At 53.2% G+C, this 12950-nt stretch overlaps 1 protein-coding gene across 1 annotated transcript in view; it reads right to left on the bottom strand.

The window, feature by feature from the left end:
* The window catches only part of LOC138582434 (inactive dipeptidyl peptidase 10-like), a 755097-nt gene that overhangs the window by 86085 nt on the left and 656062 nt on the right, over positions 1 to 12950 (bottom strand). Inside the window, exon 15 of the mRNA XM_069653734.1 lies at positions 9831 to 9878. Coding sequence (XP_069509835.1) covers positions 9831 to 9878 — 48 coding nt within the window. The remainder of the gene's footprint in view (positions 1 to 9830; positions 9879 to 12950) is intronic.

Below are 12950 nucleotides of genomic sequence, written 5' to 3'. Positions count from 1 at the left end.
CCCCTACTGAGTTGCCATCTCTCAGATATCACCGATCCTGTGCGCACCCTGGCCTGTGGTTCACTGTATAGTAATTTTGCCCACCTAACATAGCCCGGCCCCATCCTGTATTCTTCCAGGGCCTCCAGCAACCATGGCTACCTCACTGAGTCAAAAGCTTTGACTGCATCTGGGGACACCACCGCCATTTCCCCCTCGCTCCTGTTTCCCTCCTCAATCAACCGGTGGAGTCGCCTATGGTTGTGGGTTATATTTCTGCTGGGGACATAACCTGTCTGGTCCGGGTGTATCAGTTTGCTAATAACTCTATGCAGCCTATTGGCCAGGACCGCTGTCAATATCTTGCTATTCTGGTTCAACATTGACAAAGGCCTATAGGAGCGCCAGCTATGCCCCGGCTTGTTGGGCTTAGGAAGCGGCACAATTAACGCTTCTCTAAGCGATTCCGGCAGCCGGCCCATCTCAAAAGACTCATTGAGCATCTCTAGCATAGGGGGGAGTACTTCCTCTCTATATGTTTTATAAAACTCGCCAGGGAATCCGTCCGCGCCCGGGGTCTTACAGGTGGGTAGCTGCTTCACCACCTCCTCCAATTCCTCTAAGGTAATCGGTGCGTCCAGCTCCTCCCTTTCTTCAGCACTAATCTTAGGTAATTCCATGTCTTTTAGAGTTTCTCTAATCTCCTCTCGATTGTTCCCTCTTCTGTCCTCATATAATGTCCTATAATAGTCTAAGACTGCCTCGTTGACTCCCTCTTGGGTGTCAACCACCTCCCCGTCTTCTCTAGTTATTGTCCTAATCGGGGGCCTGGGGGTTTCGCTCTTATATAACCACGCCAACAAGCGGCCAGTTTTATCCCCACCTGCATGTTGCCTCTCAACATACTTCTTATAGTTAAGGTTGCAGAGCCTTTCCATGTAGCGAATCCCCCTTGCCCACGTGATACAGATACAGCTCTCCATCTTTACTTGTAGCTTCTTGTACCAGCTCAAACTATCCATAACTATGTACACAACAAATTCCCAACTTCCGTCCCCTCCCTCCACCCGTCCCTTCCCCAACACCACACCCCCCAACTGCTGCCCAGCTCCGTACTCGGAACTCAGGCACCCCCACATCTAGCCCTGCAAGCACCAAACAATGCACAGAGCTCAGTAGGGTGAAGTTGCCCTAATGGCCACTTAGCTAAGACTATTGTGGGGTAAAGAGATCCGCTCTGTAAGGCTCCCATTACTTCAATAATAATTACAGTGCTCATAACATCTAGTGCAATAGTCTGACCTTCTCTACTGAAGGCTGTGCAAATGACTATATTCAAGTCCCACGGGTCCGTGCCGCGCCATCTTGTGGCACCTTCCTCGTGCATTACTTATCTCTTCCGTGCTCTCTCTCCGTCCGAACTTCTCACTCCTGGGGACATCCCTGCGCATCGAGCCATCCCATGGCATCCTCCAGGGTCTCAAAAAACAAAGTTTTGTGTTTATGTATAACTTTCAATTTTGCCGGATACAGTAACATGTATTTGTGGCCCGCCTCTCTCAGTCTCCTCTTTACCGTCCCAAAGTTCATGCGGCTACGCTGCACAGACAGGGTATAGTCCGGGTAGGCCGTGGTGTTTGCCGCTCCTCGTATAATCGTTCCTCCCTTGCGGAAGTGTTCCAATATCCTCTCCCGGTCCCGGTAATTAAGAATTTTGGCTATCACCGGCCTAGGCGGGTTTCCTGGCGGTGGCCTCCTTGTTAGAGCTCTATGTGCCCTTTCCACCGCAAACCCTTGAGATAGGGCTCCTCCGGGTATCTCTTGCAGTAGCATGGACTCAATAAACTCCGTGGGATCGTGGCCCTCCAATCCCTCCGGCAGGCCCACGATGCAGATGTTGTTTCGTCGGGCACGTCCTTCCGCCTCCTCCGCTCTGCTCTCCAAGTTGCCCACTCTCTGTATCAGGGCATGCAATTCGGCCTTATGGGAGGCACAATCCGCGGTATTCGGGCTAACTTCCTTCTCAAGGGACTCCGTGCGCTCCGCCAAGGCCCTGACGTCCTGTCGGAGTAGATTAACATCCTCCTGCACCTCTCCGACCTTAAGGTCCAGTGCCGTTTTCAGTTCAGTGACGGCTAATTCGAGTTTAGATTCCCAGGCCGCCTTTAGGTCTGCAATCGCAGCTAGGACTTCTTGGTTAGCGCCCGTTGTCGTCATGCTGCCTGCAGGCGGCTTATCCTTGCTCTTGGTATTGTCTTGACCAGGGGACGTCTTAGCGAAGTCGTCCAGGGTGGGCTGTTTCGCCTTCGGCCTCACCGTTCTATTCGACATGACCCAGAGGACCTGTGTTCTGCACAAATGACAACTGTGCACCCAGTACGCCTCTTTCGCTCGAGCACCGTGCGGCCTGCTCCTTCCTTTGTTCCGGACATTGGTCGGCCATTTTGTGTCGTCTTTTGTCTCCGGCGCTCCTTATCCTTTCCGCACAGATCTCTGCCGCCGTTCTTCCTACACCTTCCAAAGGTTCACTAAGCGTGGCCCAATCATTCACACACTGACATGTGTATTTTCAGCAGTCGTCGGCCCATCGTTGCGCACTTTTACGCCCGGATCATTTCAGGATCTCGGGAGCTCCTCCAGATCACGTCCTCCTACATGGCCCTCGTAGCCACGCCCCCCCTTGTAAAAAGTTATCTTAACGAGCCCCAATAAAAGGTCATCTTCCACCCTTTAAGAATTTGATTGTTTTTGTTTTTATGTTGGGATGGTAGACATCGTTTTTCTTTGCGATCTTACTGTTTCATGGTGCTGTCGGGAGCAAAAATGAGTGATGACGAAGGAAACATTTAAGAATTTTGAGAGTTCACAAGCATGAGCGAAACAAACCCCAATACTCGTACTGCCATTTCTCTGCTGCGGTAATGCACTGCAGTGTGTTTCAATGTAAAGTCCACATTGTAATATCCTAATTTTAGAGCGCCACCTCTCCAACATTAACATTGGGAGCTATGTTGAATTGTACATGCATGTTAACTCTCTGAATATGTTTAAAGTAGACTTTACCACTCACATGGAGTAGTGATATTGTTTATGTGTGTCCCTCCTAAATATATTTAACTTCCCGTGAAATATTTGATGCAATACATATTGCATAAATGCATGTATTTTAATGCTGAGATAGACGGGCTTGTACAGCTATTGGTGGGTATGTTGCTGGTGCTTGTTCTTGGAGGTTTGAGTAACACTGTTCAAGACCAGTTCATCACCTTTTGAATGAATGAATGAATGATTGTTTATTTGTATAGCGCCTATACACAATGTTTTTCAAAGCGCTTCAAGGAGGGAAGGGAACAAGGAAGAAAAACAGTTACATTCTCACAGGTCCTTTAAACAAATCAGAATATGAGAAAGCTATCATATCATAACAGATAGTACAAGAGCATGGAACAATAAGGGAGAGGTGGGGAAGGAAAAAAGGAGACAAAACTAGCAGTAGCATTACTATGCCTGACGACAATTGTTGCAGTGCAAGAGTGACAAGAGGAGGGGGAGGAGGGCTGGGGAGGGTGGGAGGAGAGGGGAAGGGAGAGGTAACAGAACAAATGACTATCTTAAGGGTCAGCGACTGACCAAGGTAGTGCTGGGGAGGGCGAGGGTGGAGAAGACAAAGGGGAACAGGGGGGACAGAGAAGCTATTATCAGAGGTGAATGACAATGATAAGAGTAAGTGCTAAGACTGGCTAAATGTTTGAGGTCATACGAATGACATTAGTGTAGATCTAAAATTGTCGATTCTCTGACCTGAGTCACAGCAGTAAACTGGTCATTGTTACTAAAAATGAAGAGCAAAAGCAGACTAACATAACCAGGCCTGTTCGGGTTTGACCATCTTATTGCTGTTTTCTGAGGTTCATGAAATTCAGCAGATGCCAGCATTGACAATTTTGTTAACTCATAGTCCCCACCCCCACTGCTCAGCCCATGACACATGCATGAGATCACAGGTCGCGGGAGGGGGCGCCAACGATGCTTGCCGCCTGGGGTGCAATCTGTTGTAAGACCGGCCCTGCCTTCACCCCCAACCCAGAGGGGGGCTGGGGCCTGAAAGCACTATTAGACAGCGAAGGAAATGGATGGAGAGTCGGACCCCCCATGGGACAAGACACTATTATCACACACCTGGTAGGGGGAGCGCAGGGACTGGGAGACCTCCTTTGCAGCAACTAGGCGACACTATTGCACACTCATGTTGGATTTAGAGAATAAAATACAGCACAGAGAGAGAGAGAGAGAGAGAGAGGGAGCGAGAGAGGGAGAAAAGATGGAGGAGATCCTTCCCCCAGGACCAGACACCATAGCTGGGCACTTTGATGGAGGTAGAGCCTTGGAGTCCCAGTAGGCACAGGGGACGGGGTCACCTGAAGAAGCAGGGGAGCCTCCAGTCGCACACACACCATCACTTGGCAACATTACACACAGCCACGGGCAGCTCTGCTAAATCATTCACCTGAATTAGTGAGAGTTGTAAGGGGACAATGTGAAGAAATGCACGTTTTTTCAGAGGTCTTACACACGCCTGTGAAAGCACCTAGAAAGTATATTATTGGTTCTGGGCAAAGAGGAGACGGGGAGGTTGCCGCCCTACTGGGAGATCATGGGACTATAGGCAAGGAAGCCTCCAGTTGCCATGCCCCCTACTACACACAGAGCCCCCCCTCGCCATCAGATGTCTGGCTCTGTGAGCTGGTGGGGTCTCCCAGGGCAATGAGGGGGGCAGTATTGTGGTCCTGTGGTAGGGTGGAACCCCTGCAGTGTGCACCATGTCTCACACACACCTACACATTCCTTCCAAATCTCTTCTGCCTTGCTCCCGCTCTGCGCATGCCTTGCTCCCGCTCTGCGCATGCCTTGCTCCTGCTCTGCACTTGACCTCCATCTGCGCATGCCTTGCTCCCGCTCTGCGCTTGACCTCCATCGGCACATGCCTTGCTCTCGCTCTGCGCTTGACCTCCATCAGCGCATACCTTGCTCCCGCTCTGTGCTTGACCTCCATCTGCGCATGCCTTCCTCACGCTCTGCGCTTGACCTTCATCTGCGCATGCCTTGCTCCCGCTCTGCGCTTGACCTCAATCTGCGCATGCCTTGCTCCCGCTCTGTGCTTGACATCCATCTCCGCATGCCTTCCACACGCTCTGCGCTTGACCTCCATCTGCGCATGCCTTGCTCCCGCTCTGCGCTTGACCTCCATCTGGCATGCCTTGCTCCCGCTCTGCGCTTGACCTCCATCTGCGGATGCCTTGCTCCCGCTCTGCGCTTGACCTCCGTCTGCGCATGCCTTGCTCCCGCTCTGTGCTTGACCTCCATCTGTGCATGCCTTGCTCCCGCTCTGCTCTTGACCTCCGTCTGCGCATGCCTTGCTCCCGCTCTGCGCTTGACATCCATCTGCGCATGCCTTGCTCCCGCTCTGCGCTTGACCTCAATCTGCGCATGCCTTGCTACCGCTCTGCGCTTGACCTCCATCTGCGCATGCCTTCCACACGCTCTGCGCTTGACCTCCATCTGCGCATGCCTTGCTCCCGCTCTGCGCTTGACCTCCATCTGGCATGCCTTGCTCCCGCTCTGCGCTTGACCTCCATCTGCGCATGCCTTGCTCCCGCTCTGCGCTTGACCTCCATCTGCGGATGCCTTGCTCCCGCTCTGCGCTTGACCTCCATCTGCGCATGCCTTGCTCCCGCTCTGCGCTTGACCTCCATCTGGCATGCCTTGCTCCCGCTCTGCGCTTGACCTCCATCTGCGGATGCCTTGCTCCCGCTCTGCGCTTGACCTCCGTCTGCGCATGCCTTGCTCCCGCTCTGTGCTTGACCTCCATCTGTGCATGCCTTGCTCCCGCTCTGCTCTTGACCTCCGTCTGCGCATGCCTTGCTCCCGCTCTGCTCTTGACCTCCGTCTGCGCATGCCTTGCTCCCGTTTTGCGCTTGACCTCCATCTGCTCTGTCTGGCATTTCCTCTAGCATGGGCCAGGGTTTTGCCTTTTCTGATGGAATATAAATGTAGGGGGGAGCACACTCCCTGAAAGCATGCCTCTGATGCGTGGTGTTGGTTGGCCTCTATGCTTGGGGCCTGCTGCTCGGAGCTGGCAGGAATGGGTCTATGGGGGCAGCCGAGTACCCCAAGTTGGCATTCTCTATCTTGGGGGGCTATGTTCATGGGACCTCTTGCCTGTGCCTGGTACCGCCCCCCTCCTCCCCCCCTCCAGACTGAACTAAAGAATGGGAAGGGAAGGGACTCCGCCCCGGTGTGCTTTCTGCCCTATTTATACCTACTGTTACTGTGCTCTTCAGTGTCCCCACTGTGATACCGTTGCTTGCCACCCCACCGCATGATTGCTCCATACTGTACACGCTCTCATGCAATTACTGTGTTCCTTTACTGCTCTATTAGTGCATTCCTGCCCCCCATTGCAATTTTTACTGAACTGTACCACAGTGCGATGTTGCTCCATCTGTGACTGTGTGCCAAACCCTTCCCCAGCGGGATACCTGCTGCTAGATGCATGGGATTCCTGCTGCTAGATGCATGGGATTCCTGCTGCTGGATTCCTGCTGCTGGATGCATCACCCACATGGGATTCCTGCTGCTAGAGCATGGGAATCCTGCTGCTAGATGCATCGCCCACATGGGATTCCTGCTGCTAGATGCATCGCCCACATGGGATTCTTGCTGCTAGATGCATGGGATTCCTGCTGCTGGATGCATCGCCCACATGGGATTCCTGCTGCTAGAGCATGGGATTCCTGCTGCTGGATGCATCGCCCACATGGGATTTCTGCTGCTAGAGCATGGGATTCCTGCTGCTGGATGCATCGCCCACATGGGATTCCTGCTGCTAGATGCATGGGATTCTGCTGCTGGATGCATCACCCACATGGGATTCCTGCTGCTAGATGCATGGGATTCCTGCTTCTAGATGCATGGTATTCCTGCTGCTGGATGCATCACCTACATGGGATTCCTGCTGCTAGAGTATGGGATTCCTACTGCTAGATGCATCGCCCACAAGGGATTCTTTCTGCTAGAGCATGGGATTCCTGCTGCTAGATGCATCACCCACATGGGATTCCTGCTGCTAGATGCATGGGATTCCTGCTGCTGGATGCATCGCCCACATGGGATTCTTGCTGCTAGATGCATGGGATTCCTGCTGCTGGATGCATCGCCCACATGGGATTCCTGCTGCTAGAGCATGGGATTCCTGCTGCTGGATGCATCGCCCACATGGGATTCCTGCTGCTAGATGCATGGGATTCTGCTGCTGGATGCATCGCCCACATGGGATTCCTACTGCTAGAGCATGGGATTCCTGCTGCTAGATGCATCGCCCACATGGGATTCCTGCTGCTAGAGCATGGGATTCCTGCTGCTAGATGCATCACCCACATGGGATTCCTGCTGCTGGATGCATCACCCACATGGGATTCCTGCTGCTAGAGTATGGGATTCCTACTGCTAGATGCATCGCCCACATGGGATTCCTGCTGCTAGAGCATGGGATTCCTGCTGCTAGATGCATCACCCACATGGGATTCCTGCTGCTAGATGCATGGGATTCCTGCTGCTGGATGCATCGCCCACATGGGATTCCTACTGCTAGAGCATGGGATTCCTGCTGCTAGATGCATCGCCCACATGGGATTCCTGCTGATAGAGCATGGGATTCCTGCTGGTAGATGCATCACCCACATGGGATTCCTACTGCTGGATGCATCACCCACATGGGATTCCTGCTGCTAGAGTATGGGATTCCTATTGCTAGATGCATCGCCCACATGGGATTCCTGCTGCTAGAGCTTGGGATTCCTGCTGCTAGATGCATCGCCCGCATGGGATTCCTGCTGCTAGATGCATGGGATTCCTGCTGCTAGATGCATCACCCACATGGGATTCCTGCTGCTGGATGCATCACCCACATGGGATTCCTGCTGCTAGAGTATGGGATTCCTACTGCTAGATGCATCGCCCACATGGGATTCCTGCTGCTAGAGCATGGGATTCCTGCTGCTAGATGCATCGCCCACATGGGATTCCTGCTGCTAGATGCATGGGATTCCTGCTGCTAGATGCATCGCCACACATGGGATTCCTGCTGCTAGATGCATCGCCCACATGGGATTCCTGCTGCTAGATGCATGGGATTCCTGCTGCAGGATGCATCGCCCACATGGGATTCCTGCTGCTAGAGCATGGTTTTCCTGCTGCTAGGTGCATCACCCACATGGGATTCCTGCTGCTGGATGCATCACCCACATGGGATTCCTGCTGCTAGAGTATGGGATTCCTACTGCTAGATGCATCGCCCACATGGGATTCCTGCTGCTAGAGCATGGGATTCCTGCTGCTAGATGCATCGCCCACATGGGATTCCTGCTGCTAGATGCATGGGATTCCTGCTGCTAGATGCATCGCCACACATGGGATTCCTGCTGCTAGATGCATCGCCCACATGGGATTCCTGCTGCTAGAGCATGGGATTCCTGCTGCTAGATGCATCGCCCACATGGGATTCCTGCTGCTAGAGCATGGGATTCCTGCTGCTAGATGCATCACCCACATGGGATTCCTGCTGCTGGATGCATCACCACATGGGATTCCTGCTGCTAGAGTATGGGATTCCTACTGCTAGATGCATCGCCCACCGGGATTCCTGCTGCTAGAGCATGGGATTCCTGCTGCTAGATGCATCGCCCACATGGGATTCCTGCTGCTAGATGCATGGGATTCCTGCTGCTGGATGCATCACCCACATGGGATTCCTGCTGCTAGAGCATGGGATTCCTGCTGCTAGAGCATGGGATTCCTGCTGCTAGATGCATCACCCACATGGGATGGGATTCCTGCTGCTAAATGCATTGTCCACAGTATCTTCTGCATCCCCTAGTTCCTCACTCTTAACTGCAAGGTTTGGTTCACCTGCTTGTTAGTAGATCAGTGCGCTTTAAGGCAACACCTTAGCATAAACCATAGGATTGGGCGCCACTCCCGCCGCCCATGTGAGTAGATCACACAGGTGTGGAGAACTTTAAAATAGCGACAGGCAATGCAATTTTCAAATGTTACAAATATACTTAAGTGATGTGGGAACAGTCTTTCTGCTTCCTTAAGGTAAAAACAAAGCGAGATGGTTTTATACACCTCTTTTTCATTCGTACAACTCGGGCACAAGGCTAACATGCATGCAGAAGAATAAACAGCCCTCATCCCCCTCTCTTCTTGCCTCTGTGGTTTTGTTCCCACGTACGTATTATATAGTCTGGTCTTGCCTTGGTCTTCGGGCAGTCCCAGGATTCCTATGCTGGGGTTTGTTTGCTGGAAGAGATGAATCGCTTTCCTGTACAACACAGAAGCCTCCACGCACCGAGGGGTTCTCATGAGCGTAGCAAATGTTTATCTTTCTTCATGCACCCATTCCCTGCTTCTTTAGAGCCCTTGGACTGTACCTCTACATGTTCTGCTCGCTGGATCCGCAATCCAAGTTGGCAGGGTGAACATGCACCCTTCCTTCTCCCTTTCACCTGCCTCATCCCTACTCTGACCCCTTCTTCATGTATCTGTGCTCTCTTTCCCTACCCCTAAATCCCAGATTACAATCCGAATACCCCCAGTAGGGGCACAATACGCCAACTTTCAGACAAGACCCCACACTCAGGGGCAACTATGGTGGAAAAGCTTTGTAAAATAATACTTAAGCATGCTTCACGGGGAACATGTTCTGATTAGGTGGCGGAGGGCTTTAATGCAGTTCTGTGCTACGCAGTGCCTTTAATATGTACAGTTCCCAAACTGAGGTTGTCTACCTGTACAGGTGCCTCCTCCGGGGACTGTCTTCAGTGCTTAGGAAGAACCTGAAACCAAAAGAATGAGAGCACATGATAAGACTGAAGTGTACTGACAATGATGTGCACACACCATGCGCAGCCCTACTCCAGGGAACTTCATCGCCACATGGAGAGCTTCTGGAGGAAACCAGGATTATCCACACACACGGAAGCACTGATCTCATAAACAAGAATGTAATTGAGAGTGGGCTCCGATGGGTCAGTCTCAGACACGAGTGCACATACGCTGTCTCACAGGTTCCAAGGAGGTCCGGCCTTGCGTCTGACTCAACCAGGCCAAGCTCTCCAACTCCTCCTCTTCACAGACGGAACATCAAGATCGCACCTCCTCACACATGGGCCAATCCACAGCGGGCTACATCGGCCACTTCTACAGAGCAATACACCACCACACTAGGGAGCCGTACCAATATATGGGTCATTGGCACAGCACAAGCACATGGGCTCATTCTAGAGGGCACTACACCAGTATAACAGGATGCGCCAAAGCAAAATTGCCTTACAAGATTGTGAAAAGTAGCTTATCATTACTTGTGAGAAACTAGTGGGACTATGGAGACAATAGTAAGAACTTTATTAGAACTTATATGACACTGAAATACTTATTGAATTCTTATAAAATCTTTTAAGTTTGAGGGAGAATTTATGTACGTTCTTAGAAGATTTTGGTAACATCCTTATTCGAAAATCAATAAGAAATTGTTGTATGGGCGTGTGCAGCTTGCTACAACAACACACAGATTGCTTCTACAGGGTGCTACCCCAACACATGGGGTGACCCTATGATGTGCCTCACCAACACATGGGATGCTTCTGCTACGCACCTCACCAGCACCTGGGGTAAGTACTCGGAGGACTATGCCAACCCCATGGGTAGATCCACAGGGTGTTACACCAAGAGGCATGGTGCTTCTGCAGGGCACCTCACCAACACGGGAGGCGCTTCTACAGCGAGCCCCAAAAACACATGAGACACAGGGTGCCTCGCCAACACATGGGGGCTTCTACGGGGCGCCACATCACCAAATGGGGTATCTAGAGCCCCCCACACAAGAGTGTATGGGGTTCTTATCTAAAGCTGCACAGGCAGTGTTCTGATTGTGGAAACGGATGATTGGATAAGTGACAGGTTGGTGATGGGTGGAGGGAAAATGGGGCTCTAGATGGTACAACGTTCATTTATCGCCAGTTTTTTTTCTGCTGAGTTTTTTGCCGCCAATTTTTTGCCAGAAAGATGCATCAAAAAATATGGGAGGGGGGGGGGCTTTGGAGGGGTTAAAGTGATATAAGGGGTAGGGGTTTTGGGGAACAGGTCTCCAAAAACTGGCAATGGGGAAAACCCTCAAATAAAAAAGAAATTTGATGATTTTCTTCTGTGAAAAATCGGTGGCAAAAAACTGCAACAAAGAAAACTGGCGATGGAATGACATAGAACCCGCAAGACTGGAGTGATCGCTGGGCAGGTGACTAGTGGAGGGCCGGGGTATGACAGCAGAAGGAGTGATCGCTGGGCAGGTGACTAGTGGAGGGCCGGGGTATGAAAGCAGAAGGAGTGATCGCTGGGCAGGTGACTAGTGGAGGGCCGGGGTATGACAGCAGAAGGAGTGATCGCTGGGCAGGTGACCAGTGGAGGGCCGGGGTATGACAGCAGAAGGAGTGATCGCTGGGCTGGTGACCAGTGGAGGGCCGGGGTATGACAGCAGAAGGAGTGATCGCTGGGCGGGTGACCAGTGGAGGGCCGGGGTATGACAGCAGAAGGAGTGATCGCTGGGCGGGTGACCAGTGGAGGGCCGGGGTATGACAGCAGAAGGAGTGATCGCTGGGCGGGTGACCAGTGGAGGGCCGGGGTATGACAGCAGAAGGAGTGATCGCAGGGCGGGTGACCAGTGGAGGGCCGGGGTATGACAGCAGAAGGAGTGATCGCTGGGCGGGTGACCAGTGGAGGGCCGGGGTATGACAGCAGAAGGAGTGATCGCTGGGCAGGTGACCAGTGGAGGGCCGGGGTATGACAGCAGAAGGAGTGATCGCTGGGCAGGTGACCAGTGGAGGGCCGGGGTATGACAGCAGAAGGAGTGATCGCTGGGCAGGTGACCAGTGGAGGGCCGGGGTATGACAGCAGAAGGAGTGATCGCTGGGCAGGTGACCAGTGGAGGGCCGGGGTATGACAGCAGAAGGAGTGATCGCTGGGCAGGTGACCAGTGGAGGGCCGGGGTATGACAGCAGAAGGAGTGATCGCTGGGCTGGTGACCAGTGGAGGGCCGGGGTATGACAGCAGAAGGAGTGATCGCTGGGCGGGTGACCAGTGGAGGGCCGGGGTATGACAGCAGAAGGAGTGATCGCTGGGCGGGTGACCAGTGGAGGGCCGGGGTATGACAGCAGAAGGAGTGATCGCTGGGCGGGTGACCAGTGGAGGGCCGGGGTATGACAGCAGAAGGAGTGATCGCTGGGCGGGTGACCAGTGGAGGGCCGGGGTATGACAGCAGAAGGAGTGATCGCTGGGCGGGTGACCAGTGGAGGGCCGGGGTATGACAGCAGAAGGAGTGATCGCTGGGCAGGTGACCAGTGGAGGGCCGGGGTATGACAGCAGAAGGAGTGATCGCTGGGCTGGTGACCAGTGGAGGGCCGGGGTATGACAGCAGAAGGAGTGATCGCTGGGCGGGTGACCAGTGGAGGGCCGGGGTATGACAGCAGAAGGAGTGATCGCTGGGCGGGTGACCAGTGGAAGGCCGGGGTATGACAGCAGAAGGTAGTGATCGCTGGGCAGGTGACCAGTGGAGGGCCGGGGTATGACAGCAGAAGGAGTGATCGCTGGGCGGGTGACCAGTGGAGGGCCGGGGTATGACAGCAGAAGGAGTGATCGCTGGGCAGGTGACCAGTGGAGGGCCGGGGTATGACAGCAGAAGGAGTGATCGCTGGGCAGGTGACCAGTGGAGGGCCGGGGTATGACAGCAGAAGGAGTGATCGCTGGTATGACAGCAGAAGGAGTGATCGCTGGGCAGGTGACTAGTGGAGGACCGGGGTATGACAGCAGAAGGAGTGATCGCTGGGCAGGTGACTATTGGAGGGCCGGGGTATGAC

Source organism: Ambystoma mexicanum, chromosome 3q (genome assembly GCF_040938575.1).
Source record: "Ambystoma mexicanum isolate Mex_15411 chromosome 3q, UKY_AmexF1_1, whole genome shotgun sequence".
In the NCBI taxonomy this organism is placed as follows: Eukaryota; Metazoa; Chordata; class Amphibia; order Caudata; family Ambystomatidae; genus Ambystoma; species Ambystoma mexicanum.
The sequence above is the reverse complement of the archived record's forward strand: the minus strand, read 5'-3'. Positions and strand labels throughout refer to the sequence as shown.